Raw genomic sequence first — 23676 nt, 5'->3', positions numbered from 1 at the left:
CTCTGCTCACTGACCAATGGTCGGTTGCTTTCATGTTCGATAATGCACAGCGGGGCAAGATAAAGAACGATAAGATCTCACGGTGGAGGATCGAGCTCTCCACCTACAACTATGAGAGCTTGTATCATCCCGGGAAGCTAAACGAGCCTCCTGATGCCCTATCCCGCGGCACATGTGCCAATGCACAAGTGGACCGACTCCGCACCCTCCACGAGGACCTCTGCCACCCGGGGATCACTCGATTCTTCCATTTCATCAAGACCCGCAACCAGCCCTACTCCATCGAGGAGGTCAGGACCGCAACCAGGAACTGCCAAATCTGCACGGAGTGCAAGCCGCACTTCTACAGGCCAGAGAATATGCACCTGATAAAGGCTTCCCGTCCCTTTGAACGACTCAATATGGACTTCAAAGGCCCCCTCCCGTCCACCGACCGCAACACGTATTTCCTGAACGTGATTGATGAGTACTCCCGGTTCCCATTCGCCATCCCCTGCCCCGACATGACCGCAGCCACCGTCATAAAAGCCCTCCACGGTATCTTTACACTGTTCGGTTTACCCGCCTACATACACAGTGACAGGGGGTCTTCCTTTATGAGCGACAGACTGCATCAATTCCTGCTCAGCAAGGGCATTGCCTCGAGCAGGATGACCAGTTTCAACCCCCAGGGATACGGACAGGTGGAGAGGGAGAACGGAACGGTCTGGAAGACCGTCCTACTGGCTTTACGGTCCAGGAATCTCCCAATCTCCCGCTGGCAGGAGGTCCTTCCGGATGCTCTCCACTCCAGCCGATCACTGCTGTGTGCCACGACCAATGAAACACCTCACGAACGTCTCCTTGTCTTCCCTAGGAAGTCCTCCTCCGGGTCCTCGCTCCCAACCTGGGTGGCAGCTCCTGGACCCATCCTTCTCCGCAAACACATGCGGGCACACAAGTCGGACCCATTGGTCGAGAGGGTCCAACTCCTTCACGCTAACCCTCAGTAAGCCTACGTGACGTACCCCGATGGCCGACAGGATACGGTCTCCCTACGGGACCTGGTGCCCACTGGATCCCCACCCACACCCCCACCGCCAACCCCACCCTCCCTCCCACCGGCACACCACACAGCCACCCCCTTCCCAGGTGGGTCGGTCCTCCCACTGGTCCCATCTAGGGGTGATGAAGCTGCCGAAGAAGCCGAAGCCACGCTCTCAGAGCCACGGATGTCCGAGCTGGCGCCTGCATCACCGCTGAAACTGCGACGATCGCAGAGGACGACCAGGGCCCCCGATCGACTAATTGCTTCATTTTGAATATAAATAAAGACTGTAAATAGTTGCGACATGTAACGAGGCACAACACTGTACTAATGTATACCGGGTACCACCATAACCTCGACCTCTACCACTGTATACCGCGAGACTACCACCCCCGCCGGACTCTTTTTTTAACAGGGGATGAATGTGGTAGTCTGTATTAGGGGTATTACGGTACCCAGGTTGATGCTGTAAGACCATTGGTGTGGGAGGTACCTGAGACAGCAAGTTCATTGGTAAAGCCTGTCTGCTGGTTCCGCCCAGTAAGGCGGAGTATAAGAGCCTGTGTCTCCCTAGCAGCTGCATTCTGTACCTGCGCTGCTGGGGAAAACATCTAGTCCATTAAGCCTTCAATTGTTGTCCAGTCTCGCTACTGGAGTCATTGATCGAGCATCACTGTCCTGCAGCCATAGTGTTGGATCTGACAGCATATATCTGAATGGTGAATGCTACTTCCGATCATAACGTTGTGGTGGATGCACTGTTTGAGGCTGCTGCACCACATGCTCCCCGCCGGAGACCTTCGATGCCTGAGTTTCCATATCAGAATATGTATCTACGACCTTGCTCACTTCAGCGTCTTGACCCCCTTGAGGTAGCATATTCGGCTTTTCGGGCATCTGATTTGTCTTAAACTTTCCTCTCATGAAGAATTTTAAGTAGGATTGACCATCTGGCTCGAATGTGATCAAGGTGCTTATCCATGATTCAACCTTGTGCCTGCACTTTCTACAATTCCGGCCCTGTGTGGCGGACAATGGACCTGTGGGTCCACTGGGCGCAGTCTGCAAAGTTTCTAACATGTACTACGTCACCTAGTACAAATAGTCAAGGCAGGTTATGTCAAACAGGGCAACACCTTTGCAGCTCTCGTGACCTGGATCTCTGGCTGACTTGCAACTTGTGTTCTCTCCGAGGCCTTCGTCCAAATGTCCCATACTGGCCTGATTCTACCTTTATAGGTTCCGGGCAAGAATCCCATCGTGATGACTCGGTCTTTGACCAATAGACCTGGTCCCTACTGCGCTTGGTCCTGGAAGGAGAGGGTGGACTCGGTGATGGATTCTCCAGGAGTCCTTTCTGCCATATTGAAACGGTATCTCTGAGCTATTATGAAAGGTCTTGGATTAAAGTGTTGTCCCACTATGGTTACCAATTCTTCAAAGGTTTTAGTGTCCGGAGCTGAAGAATATATTCGGCTTTTAATCACACCATAAGTATGTGCACCATAGTCTGTAAACAATATTACCGTTTGTCATTCATTCTCCATGATATTATTTGCACGGAAAAAGTACCGCATGTGTTCCGTGTACTGTGTCCAATCCTTTAAGCTTGAGTATAACACGTCCAACCTTCCAAACAGAGGCATTTTGAAAGGAAGAAAATTTCTAACCTTAATCCAGCAGAGTAAAGGAGACGGTTTACCCAACCATGTAGCAGCATCAGCAGTAATCCAGCTTTATCCGTGTCGCCAGTTTTGTAGACCACAAGGAATCTAAATCGAACTTAGCAAAAAACAATTTTGGTTAATTGCAACTTAAAGGTGTATGAAGCCCCCCCCCCCCCCCCGCCACTAAAATTTTAACCACAGTCGCTGCAAATCTTTTGTGGATCTTTGCTAGTTCTAAAATATCTTCAGTATTTAAAAGTCCCAATACTATTCAAACTGGTGTACAATTTAAAAATTCGATCCACTTCCTGGATCTTCTTCAGTCTTGAATTTTTAATCTTAACCTTTTCATCTGTGAAGTTCTATTGATGGCTTTAATTTTGGTTTGCTGATTCTGTGAACTAAAAGCAGATACATTTTCATTTGGAATTATGGCTGAGCAATCTTTGGAATTCATCCAGAGCTTCAAGTTGGGGCATGAAATTGTTCCATTCTTTAATCTTTCATCATGCCATGTAGAAATGGAATTTTACTTCTTCTGTGCAAGTGCAATATATTTCTTATACAGTAAGTCTGGAGATCACAATAAAGCAAATCCGTAACTAAATATTTCAGAAATTAGGTTCTGAATAAACATGAATTATTGGTTTATGAGCTGAAAAGGAATAATTTTTTACTTCAGTGGACCTAAAAAAAGGTGAGCTCCAGAAGCAGATATTATGTTCTCCCAGGTCATGGTCAGTAGTAGGTAAATTATTCGATAGAATTCAAAAGGACAGGATTTATACCCATTTGGAAACAAATGGACTCATTGGCGATAGACAGCATGGGTTTGTGAAGGGGCGGTCGTGCCTCAATAACTTGATCGAGTGTTTCGGGGAGGTGACAAAGATGATTGATGAGTGGAGGGCAGTGGGTGTTGTTTACATAGACTTCAGTCAAGCCCTTGAGAAGGTGACTCATGGCATCTGGTACAAAAAGAGAAGTCACATAGGATCATAGGTGAGGTGGCAAGATAGATACAGAACTGGCTCAGTCACATAAGACAAAGGGTAGCAGTAGATGAATGTTTTTCTGAATGGAAGGTTGTGACATGGATCCTTGCTGGCGCCTCTGTTTTTTGAAGTATGCATAACCGATTTGGAGGAAAATGTAGCTGGTCTGGTTATTAAGTTTGCGGAAGACACCAAGGTTGGTGGAGTGGCAGTTAGTGATGAGAATTGTCAGAGGATACAGCAGGACATAGATAGGTTGGAGACTTGGGCAGAGAAATGGCAAATGGAGTTTAATCCAGACAAATGTGAGGTAATGCATTGAGGGGAAATATACCATAAATTAAGAATATAGAAAGTCAGAGAGATTTGGGTGTGCAAATCCACAGATCGTTGAAAGTGGCAACATAAGTTGATAAAGTAGTCAAGAAAGCATACAGAAGGGCGGCATGTGGCGCAGTGGTTAGCACTGGGACTGTGGCGCTGAAGACCCATGTTCGAATCCCGGCCCTGGGTCACTGTCCATGTGGAGTTTGTACATTCTCCCCATGTTTGCGTGGGTTTCACCCCCATAACCCAAAGAAGTGCAGGTTAGGTGGATTGGCCAGGCTAAATTGCCCCTTAATTGGAGAAAAAAATAATTGGGTAGTCTAAATTTTAAAAAAAAAGAAAGCATACGGAATGCTTGCCCTCATTGGACGGGGCATTGAGTATAAAAACTGGCAAGTCATGCGGCATTTGTACAGGACCTTGATAAGGCCGCACTTGGAATATTATTGCACAATTCTGGTTGCCACTCTACCAGAAAGATGTGGAGGCTTTGGAGAGGGTGCAGAGGAGTTTACCAGGATGTTGCCTGATCTGGAGGGTGTTAGCTATGTGGAGAGGCTGAATATATTCAGACTGTTATCATCAGAACGACAGAGGTTGATGGGTGACCTGATAGAGGTCTACAAGATTATGAGGGATATGGGTAGAGTGGATAAGCATGCTCTGTCCCAGGATGGAGGGGTCAGTCCACCAGGGAGCATAGTCCGTGGGGCAAAGTTTCGTGGAGATGTGAGAGCGGGTTTTTTGCACAGAGGTTTGTGAGTGCCTGGAACGAGTTGCTAGGGGGGTTGTGGAAACATGTACATTAACAGCGTTCAAATGGCATCTCAATAAATACATAGATATGATGGCTATAGATGGATACAGCACCAGGAAGTGCTGACGGTTTTGGCCAAGGATGGTATCATGACCGATACAGGTTATGAGGGCCGAAGGGCCTGTCCCTGTGCTGTATTGTTCTTTGTTCTTTGACTCCATGGTTTATTTCCTGCTATATTGTGAGAGTTAGTTTAGATGGCCAGCATTTCAGCCAGCCTTAATAATAATCTTTATTAGTGTCATAAGGAGGCTTACATTAACACTGCAATGAAGTTACTGTGAAAATTCCCTTGTTGCCACATCTGACGCTAGTTTGGGTACACTGAGGGAGAATTCAGAATGTGCAATTCACCTAACAAGCACTTCTTTCGGGACTTGTGGCACCCAGAGGAAACCCACGCAGACACTGGGACAATGTGCTTTATAGTGCTTTAGTTATAAAAAATGTTCACAATCCACCATTTACAACGTCCCTTGATCCACTGCAATTCGCATACAGCCGCAACCGATCCACAGCAGACGCCATCTCCCTGGCTCTACACTCATTCCAAAAGCATCTCGACAACAAGCACTCGTCCATCAGACTCCTATTTATTGACTACAGCTCCGCCTTCAACACCATAATCCCAACCAAGCTCATATCAAAACTCCAAAACCTACAACTTGGCACCTCACTCTGCAACTGGATCCTCGATTTTCTGACCCATAGACCTCAATCAGTAAGAATAAACAACACCACCTCCTCCACAATAGTCCTCAATACCGGGGCCCCGCAAGGCTGCGCACTTAGCCCCCACTCTACCCCCTATACACACACGGCTGCGTGGCAAAATTTGGTTCCAACTCCATCTACAAGTTTGCTGATGACATGACCATAGGGCTGGTTTAGCACAATGGGCAATACAGCTGACTTATAAAGCAGAACAAGGCCAGCAGCGCGGGATCAATTCCTGTACCAGCCTCCCCGAACAGGCACCAGAATGTGGCGACTATGGGCTTTTCACAGTAACTTCATTTGAAGCCTACTTGTGATAATAAGCTAAATGAGTATTTTTCGTCAGTATTCACACAGAAAAAAGACAATGTTGTCAAGGAGAATACTGAGATACAGGCTACTAGACTAGAAGGCCTTGAGTTTCATAAGGAGGAGGTTTTAGCGATTCTGGAAAGTGTGAAAATAGATAAGTCCCCTGGGCCGGATGGGATTTATCCTTGAATTCTCTGGGAAGCTCGGGAGGAGATTTCTGAGCCTTTGGCTTTGATCTTTAAGTCATCTTTGTCTACAGGAATAGTGCCAGAAGACTGGAGGATAGCAAATGTCCCCTTGTTCAAGAAGGGGAGTAGAGATAACCCCGGTAACTATAGACCAGTGAGCCTTACTTCTGTTGTGGGAAAAGTGTTGGAAAGGTTTATAGGAGATAGGATGTATAATCATCTGGAAAGGAATAATTTGATTAGAGATAGTAAACTTGGTTTTGTGAAGAGTAGGTCGTGCCTCACAAACCTTATTGAGTTCTTTGAAAAGGTGACCAAACAGGTGGATGAGGGTAAAGCGGTTGATGTGGTGTATATGGATTTCAGTAAAGCGTTTGATAAGGTTCCCCACAGTAGACTATTGCAGAAAATACAGAGGCATGGGATGCAGGGTGATTTAGCAGTTTGGATCAGAAATTGGCTAGCTGACAGAAGACAAAGGGTGGTAGTTGATGGGAAATTCTCAGACTGGTGTCCAGTTATTAGTGGTGTACCACAAGGATCTGTTTTGGGGCTGCTGCTGTTTGTTATTTTTATAAATGACCTGGAGGAGGGCGTAGAAGGATGGGTGAGTAAATTTGCAGATGACACAAAAGTCGGTGGAGTTGTGGACAGTGCAGAAGGATGTTATAAGTTACAGAGGGACATAGATAAGCTGCAGAGCTGGTCTGCCAGGTGGCAAATGGAGTTTAATGCAGAAAAGTGTGAGGTGATTCATTTTGGAAGGAATAACAGGAAGACAGAGTACTGGGCTAATGGTAAGATTCTTGGTAGTGTGGACGAGCAGAGAGATCTCGGTGTCCATGTCCATAGATCCCTGAAAGTTGCCACCCAGGTTGAGAGGGTTGTTAAGAAGGCGTATGGTGTGTTAGCTTATATTAGTAGAGGAATTGAGTTTCGGAGTCATGAGCTCATGTTGCAGTTGTACAAAACTCTGGTGCGGCCACATTTGGATTTTTGCTTGCAGTTCTGGCGCTGTATTAGAGGAAGGATATGGAAGCATTGGAGAGGGTACAGAGGAGATTTACAAGGATATTGCCTGGTATGGAGGGAAGATCTTACGAGGAAAGGCTGAAGGACTTGAGGCTGTTTTCGTTAGAGAGAAGAAGGTTAAGAGGTGACTTAATTGAGGCATACAAGATGATCAGAGGATTAGATAGGTTGGACATTGAGAGCCTTTTTCCTCGGATGGTGATGTCCAGCACGAGGGGACATAGCTTTAAATTGAGGGGAGATAGATATAGGACAGATGGCAGAGGTAGGTTCTTTACTCAGAGAGTAGTACGGGCATGGAATGCCCTGCCTGCAACAGTAGTGGACTCGCCAACACTAAACGCATTCAAATGGTCATTTGATAGGTATATGGACGATAAGGGAATAGTGTAGATGGGCTTTAGAGGGGTTTCAGAGGTCGGCGCAACATCGAGGGTCGAAGGGCCTGTACTGCGCTGTAATGTTCTGTTCTATAAGCGATTTTCATAGTGGGCCGGATCTCGAATAACGACGGGTCAGAATTCAGGAGGGAGATAGAGGAACTAGTGGAGTGGTGCAACGACAACAATCTATCCCTCAATACCAGCGAAACTAAAGAGCTGGTCAGCATCAACGGGGCCGAGGTGCACACGAACCTGCCTCCCGTCCATTGACTCCATCTACACCTCCCGCTGCCTGGGTAAAGCGGGCAACATAATCAAAGAACCCCCCCACCCGGCTTACTCACTCTTCCAACTTATTCCATCGGGCAGGAGACACAAAAGGCTCAGAACACGTTCGAACAGATTCAAAAACAGCTTTTTCCCCGCTGTTACCAGACTCATAAACAACCCTCTTATGGACTGACCTCATTAATAATACACTCCTGTATGATTCACCTGATGCTGGTTTCCATGTATTTACATTGTGTACCTTGTGTTGTCCTATTTAGCAGTTTATTTTTATTTCATTTTATTTTCATGTACTTAATGATCTGTTTGAGCTGCTTGCAGGAAAATAATTTTCACTGCACCTCGGTACATGTGACAATAAACAAATCAATTCCAATCCAGTGTCACATAAAATCCAAATACATTTTATGGTAATTGCATAATCACTTTGATTGATTGATCGATTGATATTTATTGTCACGTGTACCGAAGTACAGTGAAAAGTATTTTTTTGCAGTCAAGGCAACGTATGCAGTAGTCAAAAGAATAATCGACAGAGTACATTGACAATGGTACATCAACAAATAGTGATTGGTTACAGTGCGGAACAAGGCCAAACAGTGGAGCAGAGGACGTTGTGAATAATGTTCTTATCGGGAACAGATCAGTCAAAGGGAGAGTCTTTGAGGAGTCTAGTAGCTGTGGGGAAGAAACTGTTCCTGTGTCTGGATGTGCGGGTCTTCAGACTTCTGTATCTTCTGCCAGATGGAAGGGCCTGGAAGAGGGCAAAGCCAGGGTGTGAGGTATCTCTGACAATGCTGTCTGCCTTTCTGAGGCAGCGGGAGGTGTACACAGAATCAATGGGAGGATGGTAAGCTTGTGTGATGCGTTGGGCTGAGTTCACCGCACTCTGCAATTTCTTGTGATCTTGGGCCGAGCAGTTGCCATACCAAGCTGTGATGTAGCCGGATAGGATGTTCTCTATGGCACATCTGTAGAAGTTTGTGAGAGTCGATGCAGACATGCTGAATTTCTTTAGCTTCTGTAGGAACTAGAGACGTTGTTGGGCTTTCTTGACTGTTGCATCAACGTGAGTGGACCAGGACAGACTGTTGGTGATGGTGACTCCCAGGAACTTAAAGCTATCGACCATCTCTCATTTGGACCTATTGATGTAGGGGAGGGGGAGGGGTGTCGAGCTACGTTTCCTGAGATCGATTATCAGTTCATTGGTCTTTCCAACATTTAGAGAGAGATTGTTTTCGGTACACCATGCAACCAAGTGATCCATCTCCCTTCTGTAATCTGATTCGTTGTTTGAGATACGACCCACCACAGTTGTATCATCTGCAAACTTATAGATTGAATTGAGTTGAATCAGGAGATACAGAAGTCTGAGAACACGCACGAACAGACTCAAAAACAGCTTCTTCCCCACTTTCAACAGGCTCCTAAATGACCCTCTTATGGACTGACCTCATTAGCACTACACCCTGTATGGTTCATCCGATGCCAGTGCTTATGTAGTTACATTGTATATCTTGTGTTGCCTTATTATGGATTTTCTTTTCTTCCCTTTTCTTCCCATGGACTGAATGATCTGTTGAGCTGCTCGCACTTTTCACTGTACCTCGGTACACGTGACAATAAACAAATCCAATCCAATCTCACCACGCAGTCGTGTGTGTATAGGGAGTACAGTAGAGGACTGAGCACATATCCATGCGGGGCCCTGGTGTTGAGGACCATTGTGGAGGAGGTGTTGTTACCTATCCTGACAGATTGTGGTCTTTTGGTGAGCAAGTCGAGGATCCGACTGCGCAGGGAGGGGTCAAGTCCAAGGTTGCAGAGTTTGGTTATTAGTCTTGTTGGGATAATGGTGTTGAAGGCGGAGCTGTAGACTACGAGCGGCAGTCTGACGTAGGTGCCCTTGTTGTCGAGATGTTCGAGAGTTGATTGTAGGGCCAGAGAGATAGCATCTGCTGTGGATCGGTTGCCGCGGTAGACGAACTGCAATTCTTTTCAACACAAAAAGATAGAAGTTAGCTAATTATTTAAGATTTGTACAAAATGCCAAAACCTCATTGTAGAGTGTCAGGTATAAGTCCTGTTAAATGTTGATGGAGCTATGGTGAAATAAATAGTTGCTGACGCTAATGGTGTATTTGGTTCGATGTGGATTTAAAGATGCATTCACTGACTTGACAGCTCTTGAGGTGGCAGAACGTCTCGCAGGAAAACATCCTGGTCCTCGGAGCTTGATTCTTGGCATTGACCTCCAAGGATAACTGCACATACTGGCCAGAATTCTCCAACCTCGCCCGCGACTGGGATTCTCTGATCCCGCTGTAGTGAATAGAGTTTTGGTTGAAGCCAAATTCTCCGTTCTGACAAGCAGCAGTGACGGGGCAAACTCGGATCGGAGAATCTCAGCCACTCTCGAATGGCCCCCTGTGGATTGAGGACCTCTCTGTTTCTTTACACCATCTCTACCATGGCTTCCAGTGTGGTGTCTGAAAATCTTGTTGCCCCCCTCCCTTCTATGGTGTGGTATTCTGTCTTTACCAGGACAGATTCAGCTCCAACAGTGGTGCGAGCACTTACTTCAGACACGGTACATCTTCCCTTTACAAGATGCAGACCAGCTTTGACTTTTGCTCACACTTTCACGAATGATAGTGACCTGCTCAGACTAATCAACAGCATAGTTAGCACCAGTTGTACATTGAAACAAGAAGCAGCTCAAAGTTTGTGTGCTGCCTTCATTGCAGTCATTGGACAAGGACATCGTAATCCCTATCTCAGGTTTCTGGGATGTCAAATTTAAATCTCACGCACCATTGTCTTCGGGTTATGCTGCCTAATGTACTTGTGCTATTTTAATCAATAGATCACAACATTTCTTATTCTACTACAACATTTATTTGATTTCTTCTAGGAAAACATAAGTTCCTGTGTGCTAGCAGAAATGATTGCACAATTGATAAAGTACGGAGAAAAAACTGTCCATCATGTCGTCTGAGAAAGTGCTTTGCAGCTGGAATGACTCTTGGAGGTAAGAAACATTTCCACAGTTTTGAATTAAAGGTTTGATGGTTGAAAAATTGTAATTAAAAAGGACGCATTTGCTACTGTGTTTTCGCATAATTTTAGATTTTTTTTTCTTTATTCTTTCATGGGATGCTGGCCCGAGGCCAGCATTTGTTTCCCATCCCTAATTTATCTGGCACTGAGTGACTTGCTTGGCCATTTCAGAGGGTAGTTAAGAGTCAACACATTGCTGTGGGTCTGGCGTCACATATAGACCAGATGAGGATGGCAGATTTCCTTCCCTAAAGTTGGGTTTTTGCAACAGTTGACAATGACTTCATGGTCACTATTTATGAGACTAGTTTTCAATTCCAGATTTGTTTTTTATTATTTGAATTTTATATTCCACCAGCGGCCGTGGTGGGATTTAAATCCATGTCCTCAAAGCCTGGGCCTTTTGATTACTAATCCAGTTTCATTACCACTATACCATCCTCTAAATATATATAAAGGGATTTCCCTGTTGCTAAAAAAAAAATAAGGATCCGACGGAGTGTGGGTCGTACAGGCCCATATCACCTCTGAATGTGGACGCAAAAATATTGGCGAAGATACTGGCGGGTATGCTGGAGGAGTGCCTCCCGAAGGTGATAGGGAAAGATCAGACGGGGTTTGTGAGAGGGAGGCAGCTCTTTTCAAACATTCGAAGGGTATTGAACATCGTTATGGCACCGGCAGAGGGGAAGGAAACAGAGGTGGTTGTGGCATTGGACGCTGAGAAGGCGTTTGATCGGGTAGAATGGTGGCAGTTCTGGAGAGGTTTGGGATTGGACCAAGATTTGTGAACTGGGTAAAGCTACTATATAAGGAGCCGAGGGCGAGTGTCCGCACAAACATCAGCTCGAGATACTTTTCTCTCCACCATGGGTCAAGGCAGGGATGTCCTATGTCCCCCTTGCTGTTTGCAATCGCAATTGAGCTGTTGGCCATTGCATAAAGAAGTTCGGGGGTATGCAAAGGAATAGTGCTGGGGAGGCGATAGAGAATAGTGTGTCCTTATATGCCACTAACTTGCTGTTATACGTGTCGGAACCGAGTGTGTCGATAGGGGGAATATTGGAGCTGCTTCGAGTGTTTGGATCTTTCTCGGGGTACAAACTAAATTTAGACAGGAGTGAGTATTTTGTGGTGTCTCGGCAGGGGGTGGGGGCAGCGGTGGGGGCTGCCATTCCGTAGGGCAGGGACTCACTTTAGGTACCTGGGAGTGCAGGTTGCCGGGGGGGGGGGGGGGGGGGGGGGGGGGGGTGGCTCCGCAGGTTCAACATTCTAGTCTGGTGGGGAGAGTGAAAGCTGGTCTGGCAAGGTGAGATGGTCTCCATCTGTCACTGGCGGGTTGGGTACAGGCAGTTAAAATGAATGTGTTGCCGCGATTTCTGTTTATTTTTCAATGCCTGCTGATATTCCTGCCAAAGGCTTTTTTCAGAGAGATTGAGGGAAGGATTACGTCGTTCTTAGGAGGAGGGAAGGTGGCCAGAGTTAGAAAGGTGGTTCTGCAGAGGGGAAGGCAGGCAGGGGGTTTGGGTGTTCCGAACCTGATGTATTACTACTGGGTGGCGAATGTGGAGAAGGTGCGGAGCTGGGTTCGAGGGGTTAATTCCCAGTGGGTCAGAATGGAGGAGACTTTGTGCAGGGGGTCGGGATTGAAAGCACTAGCAACAGAAGAGTTGGGAGAGGATATGGAGGAGGGGTTCTGGTGTGAGGTGCTCCGGAGAGTGAATGCCTCCACCTCGTGCGCGAGGTTGGGGCTGATACATCTGAAGGTGGTATACAGAGCGCACCTTACGATGGCGAGGATGAGCCGATTCTTTGAAGGAGTAGAAGTTGCGTGTGAACGTTGCGAGGGTGGGAGGCACTAATCACGTTCATATGTTTTGGTTCTGTCCAAAGCTGGAGGATTACTGGAAGGAGGTTTTTAGGATAATTTCTAAAGTGGTGCACGTGAAACTGGACCCGGGCCCCGGGAGGCCATATTCGGGGTGTCGGACCAACCAGGGTTGGAAACGGGGTGCAGAGGCAGATGTTGTAGCCTTCGCCTCGTTGATCGCCTGAAGGAGGAACCTGATAGGTTGGAGAGCAACCTCTCCACCCTGTGCACTGGCGTGGCAGGGGGACCTGTTTGAATTCTTGACTATTGAGAAGGTTAAGCTTGAACTAAGGGGAAGGATGGAGGGGTTCTACAATTCATGGGCATTATTCATTCATTATGCACTTTCAAGAACTGGATAACATCAAACGTTAGTTGGGGAGGTGGTTGGGGGGAGGGGGCAATGGGTGATTCCTGATTCCTTTTTGTCATTTGTTTATGTAAACATGCAGGCAAATGTTTGGGGTTGGTGGGAGGATGGGATCATTGTTATTGATATGGGGATTGACATATTTGGTACTGATTATTGTTTATTGTTGGTGGATGTAAATTTGGGAGAGAATGAAAAAGGAGGAGAATAAATAAATATTTTTAAAAAATGAATAAATATAAAGGGATTTATCTGTGTCTCTGTTTCTTGTTGCTAATTTATACACGTCAACATTGACAATTGGAACAGATTGAGAACAATTACTTTGTGTAGAATTGACCCTGATATGTTAAATTTACATTTTTTTTGGATAAACAATTTTATTAAGACATTTTGTCACAATAAACAACAATAATATAAAACAGTGTGCAAAAAAAACAATCGTTATAGTGCAAGAAACCCAGCTCCCCTCCCACAAGGACCAGCCTAACTACCCTCCTAACCTACGTTACCCTAACCCCCCCCCCCCCCGCCCCTGCTGACGATTAATTTGCCCCAAAGAAGTCGATAAATGGTTGCCACCTCTAGGCGAACCCTGACAGTGACCCTCTCAAAGCGAACTTAATCTTCTCCAGACCGAGAAAGCTCGCCATATCTGATAGCCAGACCTCTGACTTTGGAGGTTTTGTGTCCCTCCATGCCAGCAGAATTCGTCGCCGGGCTACCAGGGAAGCAAAGGCCAAAACGTCAGCCTCTCTCTCCCCCTGGACTCCCGGGTCCTCCAAAACCCCTTTAATTGCCACCTCTGGACTCATTACCACCCCTTTGTTCAGTACCCGGGGCATAACATCCACGAACCCCTGCCAGTACATCCTGAGTTTTGGACATGCCCAAAACATGTGGACATGCTTTGCAAGTCCTCTCGAACATCTGGCGCACCTGTCCTCCAATCCGAAAAATTTACTCATCCGGGTCACTGTCATGTGGGCCCAGTGGAAGACCTTAAATTGAATCAGGCTGAGCCTGGCACATGTTGCGGTCGCGTTTACTCTGCTCAACGCCTCGTCCACAAGCCCTCTTCTATCTCACCTCCGAGCTCCTCTTCCCACTTAAGCTTCAGCTCCTCGGTCTGTGATTCCTCCGCTCCCATAAGTTCTTTATATATATCCGAGACCCTCCCCTCCCCCACCCATCCACTGGACACTACTCTGTCCTGGATTCCCCTGAGGGGCAGACATGGGAAGGACGGAATCTGTCTGCGTAGAAAGTCCCGCACCTGCAGGTACCTGAACTCATTCCCTCTCGCCAGCCCAAATTTCTCCTCTAACACCCTCATGCTCTGGAAGCTCCCTTCCAAGAACAAATCCTCCATCCTCTGAATCCCAGCCCTCCGCCATGCTCTGAACCCGCCGTCCATATTCCCCGGGGAAAACAGGTGATTGTCGCAAATTGGGGACCAAAGCTATGCTCCCATTTCCCCCACGTGCCTTCTCCATTGGCTCTAGATCCACAAAGTCGCCACCACTATGGGGCTAGTGGAGTACCGTGCCGGCGGGAGCAGCAGGAGCACCATAACCAGGGCTGCCAAACTGGTCCCCCTGCACAAAGCGGCCTCCAACCGCTCCCACCATCCACTTCATAGCTATGTTGGCCGCCCAGTAGTAATTACTGAAGTTTGGCAGCGCCAGCCCCCCTTCCCCTCTGTTCCTCTTGAGCATCACCCTCTTCACCCACGGGAACTTCCCCGCCCACACAAATTCCACAATCATTTTATTAACCGTCTTAAGAAAAGACCGTGGAATGAAAATGGGGAGACACTGGAAAACGAACAGGAATCTCAGGAGGATCGTCACGCTAACCGTCTGTACTCTCCCCATGAGTTCAGTGGGAGCACATCCCACCTCCGGAACTCAGCCCTCATTTGCTCCACCAACCGAGACAAGTTCAACTTGTGCAGACGGCCCCAACCCCAACCACATATCCCAAAGTATCTAAAACTGTCCCCCACTAACCTGAATGGCAGCCCCCTCAACCTACCCTCCTGGCCCCTCACCTGGACTACAAACAACTCACTGTTTTCCATGTTCAGTTTGTACCCCGAGAACCGGCCGAATTCCTTCAGGATTGCCACAATTTCATCCATCCCAGCCATTGGATCTGTGATGTATAAGAGTAGGTCGTCGACGTACAATGAAACTCTGTGTTCCACCCACCCCCCCGTACCAGCCCTTAGAAGCTTTCAGGGCAATTTCCAGCGGCTCTATTGCTAACACAAACAGCAGTGGGGAGAGGGGACACCCCTGCCTTGTCCCACGGTACAGTCTGAAATAGTCAGATGTCATCCTGTTCGTCCTCACACTCTCCTCCGGAGCCTGGTACAACAGTCTGACCCAGTCGATAAAGCCCTCCCCGAACCCAAAATGTCCCATCACCTCCCATAGATAGTCCCACTCAACCCGGTTGAAAGCCTTCTCAGCATCCATTGCCACAACTACCTCTACTCTCCGGGGGCATCATAATCACATTCAGCAGCCTTCTTAGGTTGGCCACCAGCTGCCTGCCCTTGACAAACCCGGTTTGATCTTCTAAAATTACGTCTGGCACACAGTCCTCAATCCTAGCCGCCAAGAGCTTGGCCAGAATTTAGCATCTACGTTGAGCAGAGAGATCGGCCTATAAGACCAACATGCCTCCGGGTCTTGTCCCGTTTCAATATCAGGGAGATGGTGGCCTGTTACATCGTTGGGGGTAACGCCCCTCTGTCTCATGCCTCATTAGAAACCCTAGCCAACACCGGCCCCACTATCTCGGAGAACTTTTTGTAAAACTCCACTGGATACCCACCCGGCCCCGGGGATTTACCCGATTGCATGGCCCTCAAGCTCACCAATATTTCTTCAGTCCTGGTTGGAGCCCCCAACCTGTCTACCAATCCCCTGCCCACCTTTGGGAAGGTCAGTTCATCCCCTCTCGCCCCAGGGGAGGGGGGGGGGGGGGTTCCGAGGAGTAAAGCTTGCTATAAAAGTCCTTGAACACCTTGTTCAGCCCCGCCAAATCCCCTACCAGGTTTCCCCCGTCGACTACCTTCCCTATTCCCTTGGCCGCTTCCCTCTTCCTCAGTTGCTGTGCCAGCATTCTATTGGCTTTCTGCCCGTGCTCATAAATCGCACCCCTCGTCTTCCTAAGCTGCTCCACAGCCTTATCTATGGATAACACCCCAAACTCAGTCTGTAGCTTTCGTCGTTCCCTTAATAGCTCTGCCCTTGGGGTCTCCGATATTTCCTGTCTATCTGTATGATCTCCCTTACCAGTTGGTCCACTTCTGCCCAGCCCGTCCTGTCCCTATGTGCTCTGATCGAAATCAGCTCCCCTCTCACCACTGCCTTCAGTGCTTCCCAGAGCACAGCCGCTGAGACTTCCCTGTGTCATTGACCTGCAGGTAGTTTTGCACACATTTTCTCACACACCGCCTCGTCCGCCAACAAACCGACCTCCAGCCTCCATTGAGGGCGCTGAAAACTTTCCTTGCAGACCTGCAGATCAACCCAGTGCGGGGCATGGTCTGAAATAGCGATCACCGCATATTCTACGTCCGTCACCCCCGCTAACAAATCCCTGCTCATGATGGAAAAAATCAATTTGGGAATACACCTTATGGACATGTGAATAGAACGAAAACTCCCTCCCCGTCGGCCGACTAGCCCTCCATGGGTCAGCCCCCCCATTTGCTCCAGGAACTCCCTCAGTTCTTTCGCCATTGTCTGCATCTTCCCCATTCTCGAACACGACCGGTCTAGGCCGGGGTCAAGGACTGTGTTAAAATCCCCTCCCATAATCAGCCTGTGCGAGTCCAGGTCAGGTATTTTCCCCAGCAGTCTCTTTATAAAGTCCACATCGTCCCAATTTGTGGCATATACATTGACCAAAACTACCCTCGTCCCCTCGGCTTGCCACTCACCATGACAAATCTGCCTCCCCCATCCGAGATTGTGCTGCCCGCCTCAAATTGCACCCGTTAGTTGACCAAAATTGCAATCCCCCCCTGGTTTTAGTGTCCAGCTCGAGTGGAAGACCTGGCTCATCCAGCCCTTCCTCAATCTGACCTGGTCAGCTACTTTCAGATGCATCTCCTGAAGCATTATCACGTCCGCTTTCAGAGCCCTCAGATGCGCCAACACACGCTCCCTCTTTACTGACCCATTTAACCCACTAACATTCCAGGTGGTCAGCCTGGTTGAGGGGCACCATGTTCCCCCCTCCCCCGATCAGCCATCCCCTGTGTCGCGCTTTCCCTGGCCTGCCTCCTGGCAGCCCCAACCTCTGGCCTCCTCCATGATCGCGCATCTAAGTCCCTCCCTCGTCAGCAGCACAACTACCTCCCCCCAGCAACAACACCCTGTAACCTAACCCCTGCCATAAACTAACTAAATACCCACCCCCCCGCCTGGCTTCCGTAGACCAGCTCACCCAGCTAGCCTGGTGACTCTCGACTCCAGCACCAACAAGTCTCCCACCTATTGTTCTCTCTGACCCATTCCCCCCCCCCATCAACACCACTTCCCCAAACCAGACGTCCTCGAACAATTGCTCTGAAAAGAAACCAAACAAAATGAGAAACAAAGAAAACCGCAATGCTAGTGCAAATCAAATAAAACCGAATAAGTAATAGGCACGTCCAACCCCCCAATCCGAACCCAAAAAGCCCCCAGCACCGCATACCTTAACCTCCCTCTTTTTATCCCAACAAAAACTCCAGTACAGGAGGGATACAGAAAAACCAGGAAGAAAAAAAAAAAACACATAGCACCAGAAAAATGTGCAAACATCGCTCAGTGTCTTATTAACCCAAGTCCAAAAAGTCCTCAGTTCGGCACCAGCCCTTCTCTCTTGGCGAAGTCCATTGCGTCCTCGGACTCATCAAGGTAATGGTGCCGTCCCTCGTGTGTGACCCATAGACGCGCCGGATACGGCAGCCTAAACTTCACCTGTTTCTTAAACAGAATCTCTTTGACTTGCTTGTAGCCTGCCCTCCTTCTGGCCACCTCCACGCTCAGGTCCTGGTAGATGCACAAGACAGATCCTGGTAGATGCACAAAACACTGATATTCCAATGGCAGTTCCGCGTGCGTTTGGCCCACTGTAGCACCCACTCCTTGTCCAGGAACCTGTGAAACCGGACCACCATCGAGACGGGCATCTGCTCAGTGCTGCCTCGCCAGCGTCCTGTGCGCCCTGTCCACCACCACCGGGCGCGAGAAGACATCATCTCCCAATAGCTTCTGGAACATGCCTGCCACATACGCTGTGGCATCCTCTCCCTCAGCCCCCTCCGGGAGACCAACGATTCTCAAATTCTGCTGATGAGACCTATTTTCCAGGTCCTCCACCTTTTCCAGGAGCCTTTTTTGCTGGTCCTTCAGCCTCTCCACCTCCACATCCACTACCGTTTGGTGATCCTCCTGCTCCTCCAGCACCGTTTCCAGCTTCTGGATCATATGATCCTGGGCATCCAGTCTATGCTCAAGGCACTCGATAGACTTCTGAATCGGGTCTAAACTGTCCCCCTTCAAAGCAGTAAAGCCCTCTTGGATGACCTTCAACAGATGCTCCGTTGTTGGCTGGGCTGTCTGCACCAGGGTCCGGACATCGGCCATATTGTCCTCAGCAGCAGCTTCTACAATGCCCTTGTTTGCCCACTTCCTCAACTGCTTGCGATTCTGTCTGCTTCTTAATTCCACACACCTGTGCCTGGTCAGTGCCTGAGTGCCTATGCCTTCCGAACTAGCACTCAAAAGTACAAAGAAGTCATGGAAAAAGGTCCAAAAGTCCGACCCAGAGCCACCAAATGTGCGACTTAATAGCCGCCACCGGAGTCCCATGTCAAATTAACATTGATTGTGGCATGAGGAACACATATTTTTGTCACAAAAGCAGAAAATACTGGACAATCTCAGCAGGTTTGACAGTATCTGTGCTTTGAGAAAGAGTCACCCAGACTCGAAACGTGAGCTCCCTTTTCTCTCCACAGATGCTGTCAGACCCGCTGAGATTGTCCAGTATTTTCTGTTTTTACTGCAGATTCTTTTTTTTTTGAAATGCATTTTATTCAAACTTGTATCAAAGTTGGTTACAGCAAATAAACACCCAGGGAAACATTCTTCCCAACAATCAACTATACAGTTTGTACAGATTTTTCTCCTTTTTCACCCCCCCTCCCATCACACCCCCCCCCCCCCCCCCCCCCCCCCCACCACCCCACCACCACCACCACCACCAACCCTGCGACGAACAGCTCCTCAAACACGGTTACAAAATCCCCCACCTTTTCTGAAACGCTGTTAATTCATACTTTATTTTCTCTAACCGCAAGAAGTCATACAGGTCACCCATCCATGCTGCTTCCCCCGGTGGCGATGCTGACCGCCACTCCAGCAAAATTCGTCGCCGTGCAGTCAGAGAGGCGAAGGCCAAGACATCGGCCTTCCTCCTCTCCATGAGCTCCGGCTTCTCTGAAACCCCAAATATCGCCACCAAAGGGTCCGGGTCCACTCCCTCCTCCACTATCCTGGCTAAGACTGCGAACACTCCTGCCCAGAATCTTCCCAATTTTTCACAACCCCAAAACATGTGCGCATGATTCATTGGCCCCCGCCCACACCTCTCACACTCATTTGCTACCCCCTGAAAGAACCCACTCATTCTCGCCCGAGTCATATGCACCCTGTGCACCACCTTAAACTGTATCAGGCTCATCCTTGCACAAGAGGAGGTCCCGTTTACCCTTCGCAGTGCCTCACTCCATACTCTCCAATTGATCTCCATTCGCAACTCCGCTTCCCATTTCTCCTTGATCTTCACCATCCGCTCGCCTTCCTGCTCCCCCAACCACTTATATATATCCCCAATTCTTCCCTCCCCTTCCACACCCGGAAGCAGCAGTCGCTCCAGCAAGGTGTATTCTGGCAGTCTTGGGAACCCCTTCCAGACCTTTTGTGCAAAGTCCCTAACCTGTAGATACCTGAACTCACTACCCCTCAGCAGCTCTACCCTCTCCCTTAGCTACTCCAGACTGGCAAACCCTTCCTCCAAATACCAATCCCTCACCTAGACAAGCCCCACTTCCCTCCACCTCCTGTATACACTATCCATCCCCCCCCCCCCACCTCCTGTATACACTATCCATCCCCCCCATCTCAAACCCATGATTCCTGCACAGCGGCGTTAGCACCGACATCCTTTCCACTCTAAAATGCCTCCTCAGCTGATTCCATATCTTCACCGTGGACTGCACCACTGGGCTCCCTGAATACCTACTCGGAGCCATTGGCAATGCTGCCATCACCATAGCCCTCAAACTAGACCCCTTACCAGATTCCTCCTCCATCCTAATCCACTCTACCCCTTCTCCCCACCACCGCCGCACCTTGTCCACATTCGCCGCCCAATAATAATGAAGCAGGTTTGGCAACACCAACCCCCCCTGCTGCCTCTGCCTCTGTAGCAGGGTCCTCCCCACCCTTGGCACCTTCCCCGCCCACACAAAGTCAGACATGATTGTGTCCACTTCCGAAAAAAGGCCTTTGATGTAAAGATTGCGAGTGCCTGAAAGATAAACAAGAACCTCGGCAGAATATTCATTTTCACCACATGGACCCTCCCCGCCAAAGTTAAGTGCCGTGTATCCCACCTCTTAAGATCCTCCCTGGCCTCCTCCACCAGCTTCGCTAAGTTCCACTATGGAGAGCCCCATCCATTCCCTCGTTACCTGAATCCCCAAGTACCTAAACTTATCCCTCACTACCATATATGGCATCCCCATAAATTAGCCCGCTGTGCCAGCTCATTCACCGGGAATACCTCGCTTTTCCCCACATTCAGCTTGTATCCTGAGAACCCTTCAAACCTCCCCAGCAGGCCCATAATCCTTCCCATGCTCTCCAACAGATCCGAAACATACAGCAAGAGGTCATCGGCATAGAGCGACACCCGATGCTCCCTCTGTCCCCTCATTATCCTCTGCCACTCTGCCGACCCCCTGAGAGCCATCGGCAATGGCTCTATGGCCAGCGCAAACAGCAGCAGCGACAGCGGGCACCCCTGCCTCGTATCGCTGTGTAAGCCAAAGCTTCGTGAACTCACATCATTCGTCCTCACCCTCGCACTTGGCACCACATGCAGCAACTTTCTCCGGGTCCATGGACACCATCACCTTCGGTACCAGAGCTCTCAATGGATACATCACCACATTAAACAGCCATCCTATATTCCTCGCGAGCTGCCTGCCCTTCACAAAGCCTGTTAAATCTTCAGCAACCACCCCGGGACACAATCCTCCATCCTCCCCGCCAACAACTTAGCCAATACTTTCACATCCGTGTTCAATAGTGATAAGGGTTGATGAGCCATCAATTGCATGAGAGACGAGTTGCTATACAAAAGTTAGGCTTTAATAAGCTAGAACTTAGCCCTGCGGTTGTCCACAATAAAATGGACGACCGCCGGGCGCTTCGACTATTTATACTTCGGTAAGGAGGCGTGGTTAACTCAGCCTCTCGACCAATCGGAGAGCAGTCACATGACTGGTCTCAACCAATCGGTCGGGAAGAACATGACCGACCAGGGCCAATGGTAAGCCGGCGTTCTGCACCAATGGCAGACAGCTATGCAAATCATATCACCACAAGGGTCTGTACGACGCACATTCCAATGGATCCTTCCCATTTTTCTGGGATTAGTGTGATTACTGCCTGCTTCATCATCTCCGGCAACCCCCTCTTCTCCAGTGCTTCATTAAACGCCCCCAACAGATGCGGTGCCAGATCCGCTGCAAATTCCTTATAAAATTCTGCCGGGTACCCATCCGGCCCAGGGGCCTTCCCCGACTTCATACCCCGGTTATTTTCCAGCACCTCCCTCAGCCTCAGGGTCTCCTCCAATGCCTGCCTCTTTGCTTCTTCCACCTAGGAAATTCCAGCTCGTCTAGAAACCACCCCATGTCCCCCTCCTCTCCTCCTGGTCCTTCCTCATAAAGTCCCTGATAATAGTCTCTAAATGCCTCATTTATCTTCCCTGGCTCTGATACCACATCCGCAGCCCCAGTCCAGATCTTCAAAGGCTCGCCTTTTCCCCATACTCGTATTGCACCCCTCATGCCCTTTGCAGTTGCCCTACCGCCCTCCCCGTTTCCAGCCTGTCAAATTGCCCCTACAATCTTTTCCTTCTCGCCAATCCCTCCAATTCCCTGTCGACCTCCACTATCCCGCTCACTAGACAGTCATGTTCCGCCCTCCTTTCCTTATTCGCACAAACCGTAAATGAGATAATTTCTCCCCGGACCACTGCCTTTAGTGCTTCCCAAAAAATGCCCGCCGACACCTCCGCATTCTGACTGAACTCCACATAATCCCTAATCGCCAACCGCACCTTATCACAAAAAGCTCTATCCGCCAACAACCCGAAGTCAAACCTCCACCCCGGCCTCTGTGCTCGTCCCATACTGAACTGATTATCCAGCCAGTGGGGTGCATGGTCCGAGATAACTATCCCCGCATACTCTGCCCCCTCCACTCCAAAATCTCCCGGCTCACTACAAAGTAATCAATCCTCGAATACACCTTATAGATGTGTGAAAAGAAGGAATACCCACTTCCCCCTGGGTTCTGAAAGCGCCATGGATCCACCATACCCATCCTCTCCATATACCCCCCCAGCTCCCTTGCCATTGGTACCCTACCCATCGATCTATCCACCCTCGGCTCCAAGACACAGTTAAAATTTCCTTCCATGATCAACTGGTACGTGGCCAAATCCACCCAAACAAGGACTTCTCCTGAACTCCAGGTAGCCTTCTCCGAAAACAAGCAAACAGATGTTAAACACAAACAGTCCCATAAAACAGGATGGGGGATGGGAACATCCATCCCCACATAAACTTTTCACCCCTACAACTCCTTAAAATCTTAACATTGAACAGAACTACCCCCCCCCCCCGACAAAAAACAGCAAAAATTTCCCAATCCATTCACCCATTTCAAACATGTTCCCGTCCATTACATAGTGCCAGCACACCGGTTCCCAAGCATTGTCCACTCAGTTCTCGCCCAGTTTATGCTCCTTAATGAAGTCTTCGGCCGCTTCTGGGGTCTCGAAATAATACTTCCGGCCTCCGAACGTCACCCATAATTTCGCCGGGTAGAGCACCCCAAACCAGATTTCCCACCGGTACAGCACCGTCTTGGCCTTGCTGAAACCTGCCTGCCCTTTTGCCAACTCGGCTCCAATGTCCTGATAAATCCGGACGTTATTTCCCTCTCAGTCGCAGCTACACTTCTCCCTGGCCCACTGTAGAATTTTTCTTTCTCCACAAATTTATGGAGTCTCACAATCACCGCGTACGGCGGCTCCCCAGCTCTGAGCTTTTGCCTCAGAAACCTACGTGCTAGGTCCACTTCAGGTGCCTTATCTAGCACCCCTTCTGCCATCAGTCCTGCCAGCATCCTCGAGACGTACCTCATGGCACTCACACCTTCCACTCCTTCAGGTAGGCCCACTATTTGCAGGTTCTGTCTTCTTGAGGCATTCTCCTCCTCCACCTTTACTCTCAGTGTTTTACAAAGGTCT

General features: G+C 48.9%; 1 protein-coding gene across 2 annotated transcripts in view; it reads left to right on the top strand.

The window, feature by feature from the left end:
* ar (androgen receptor) overlaps positions 1 to 23676 on the top strand; it is a 487117-nt gene that overhangs the window by 260285 nt on the left and 203156 nt on the right. For both annotated transcript variants that reach the window (XM_038774355.1, XM_038774356.1), the window contains exon 3: positions 10671 to 10787. In XM_038774355.1, the coding sequence (XP_038630283.1) occupies positions 10671 to 10787 (117 nt within the window). The remainder of the gene's footprint in view (positions 1 to 10670; positions 10788 to 23676) is intronic.

The sequence above is a fragment of the Scyliorhinus canicula genome, chromosome 17, assembly GCF_902713615.1.
Source record: "Scyliorhinus canicula chromosome 17, sScyCan1.1, whole genome shotgun sequence".
NCBI lineage: Eukaryota > Metazoa > Chordata > Chondrichthyes > Carcharhiniformes > Scyliorhinidae > Scyliorhinus > Scyliorhinus canicula.
Note: the sequence above shows the minus strand (reverse complement) of the source record. Positions and strands in the feature narration are given on the sequence as shown.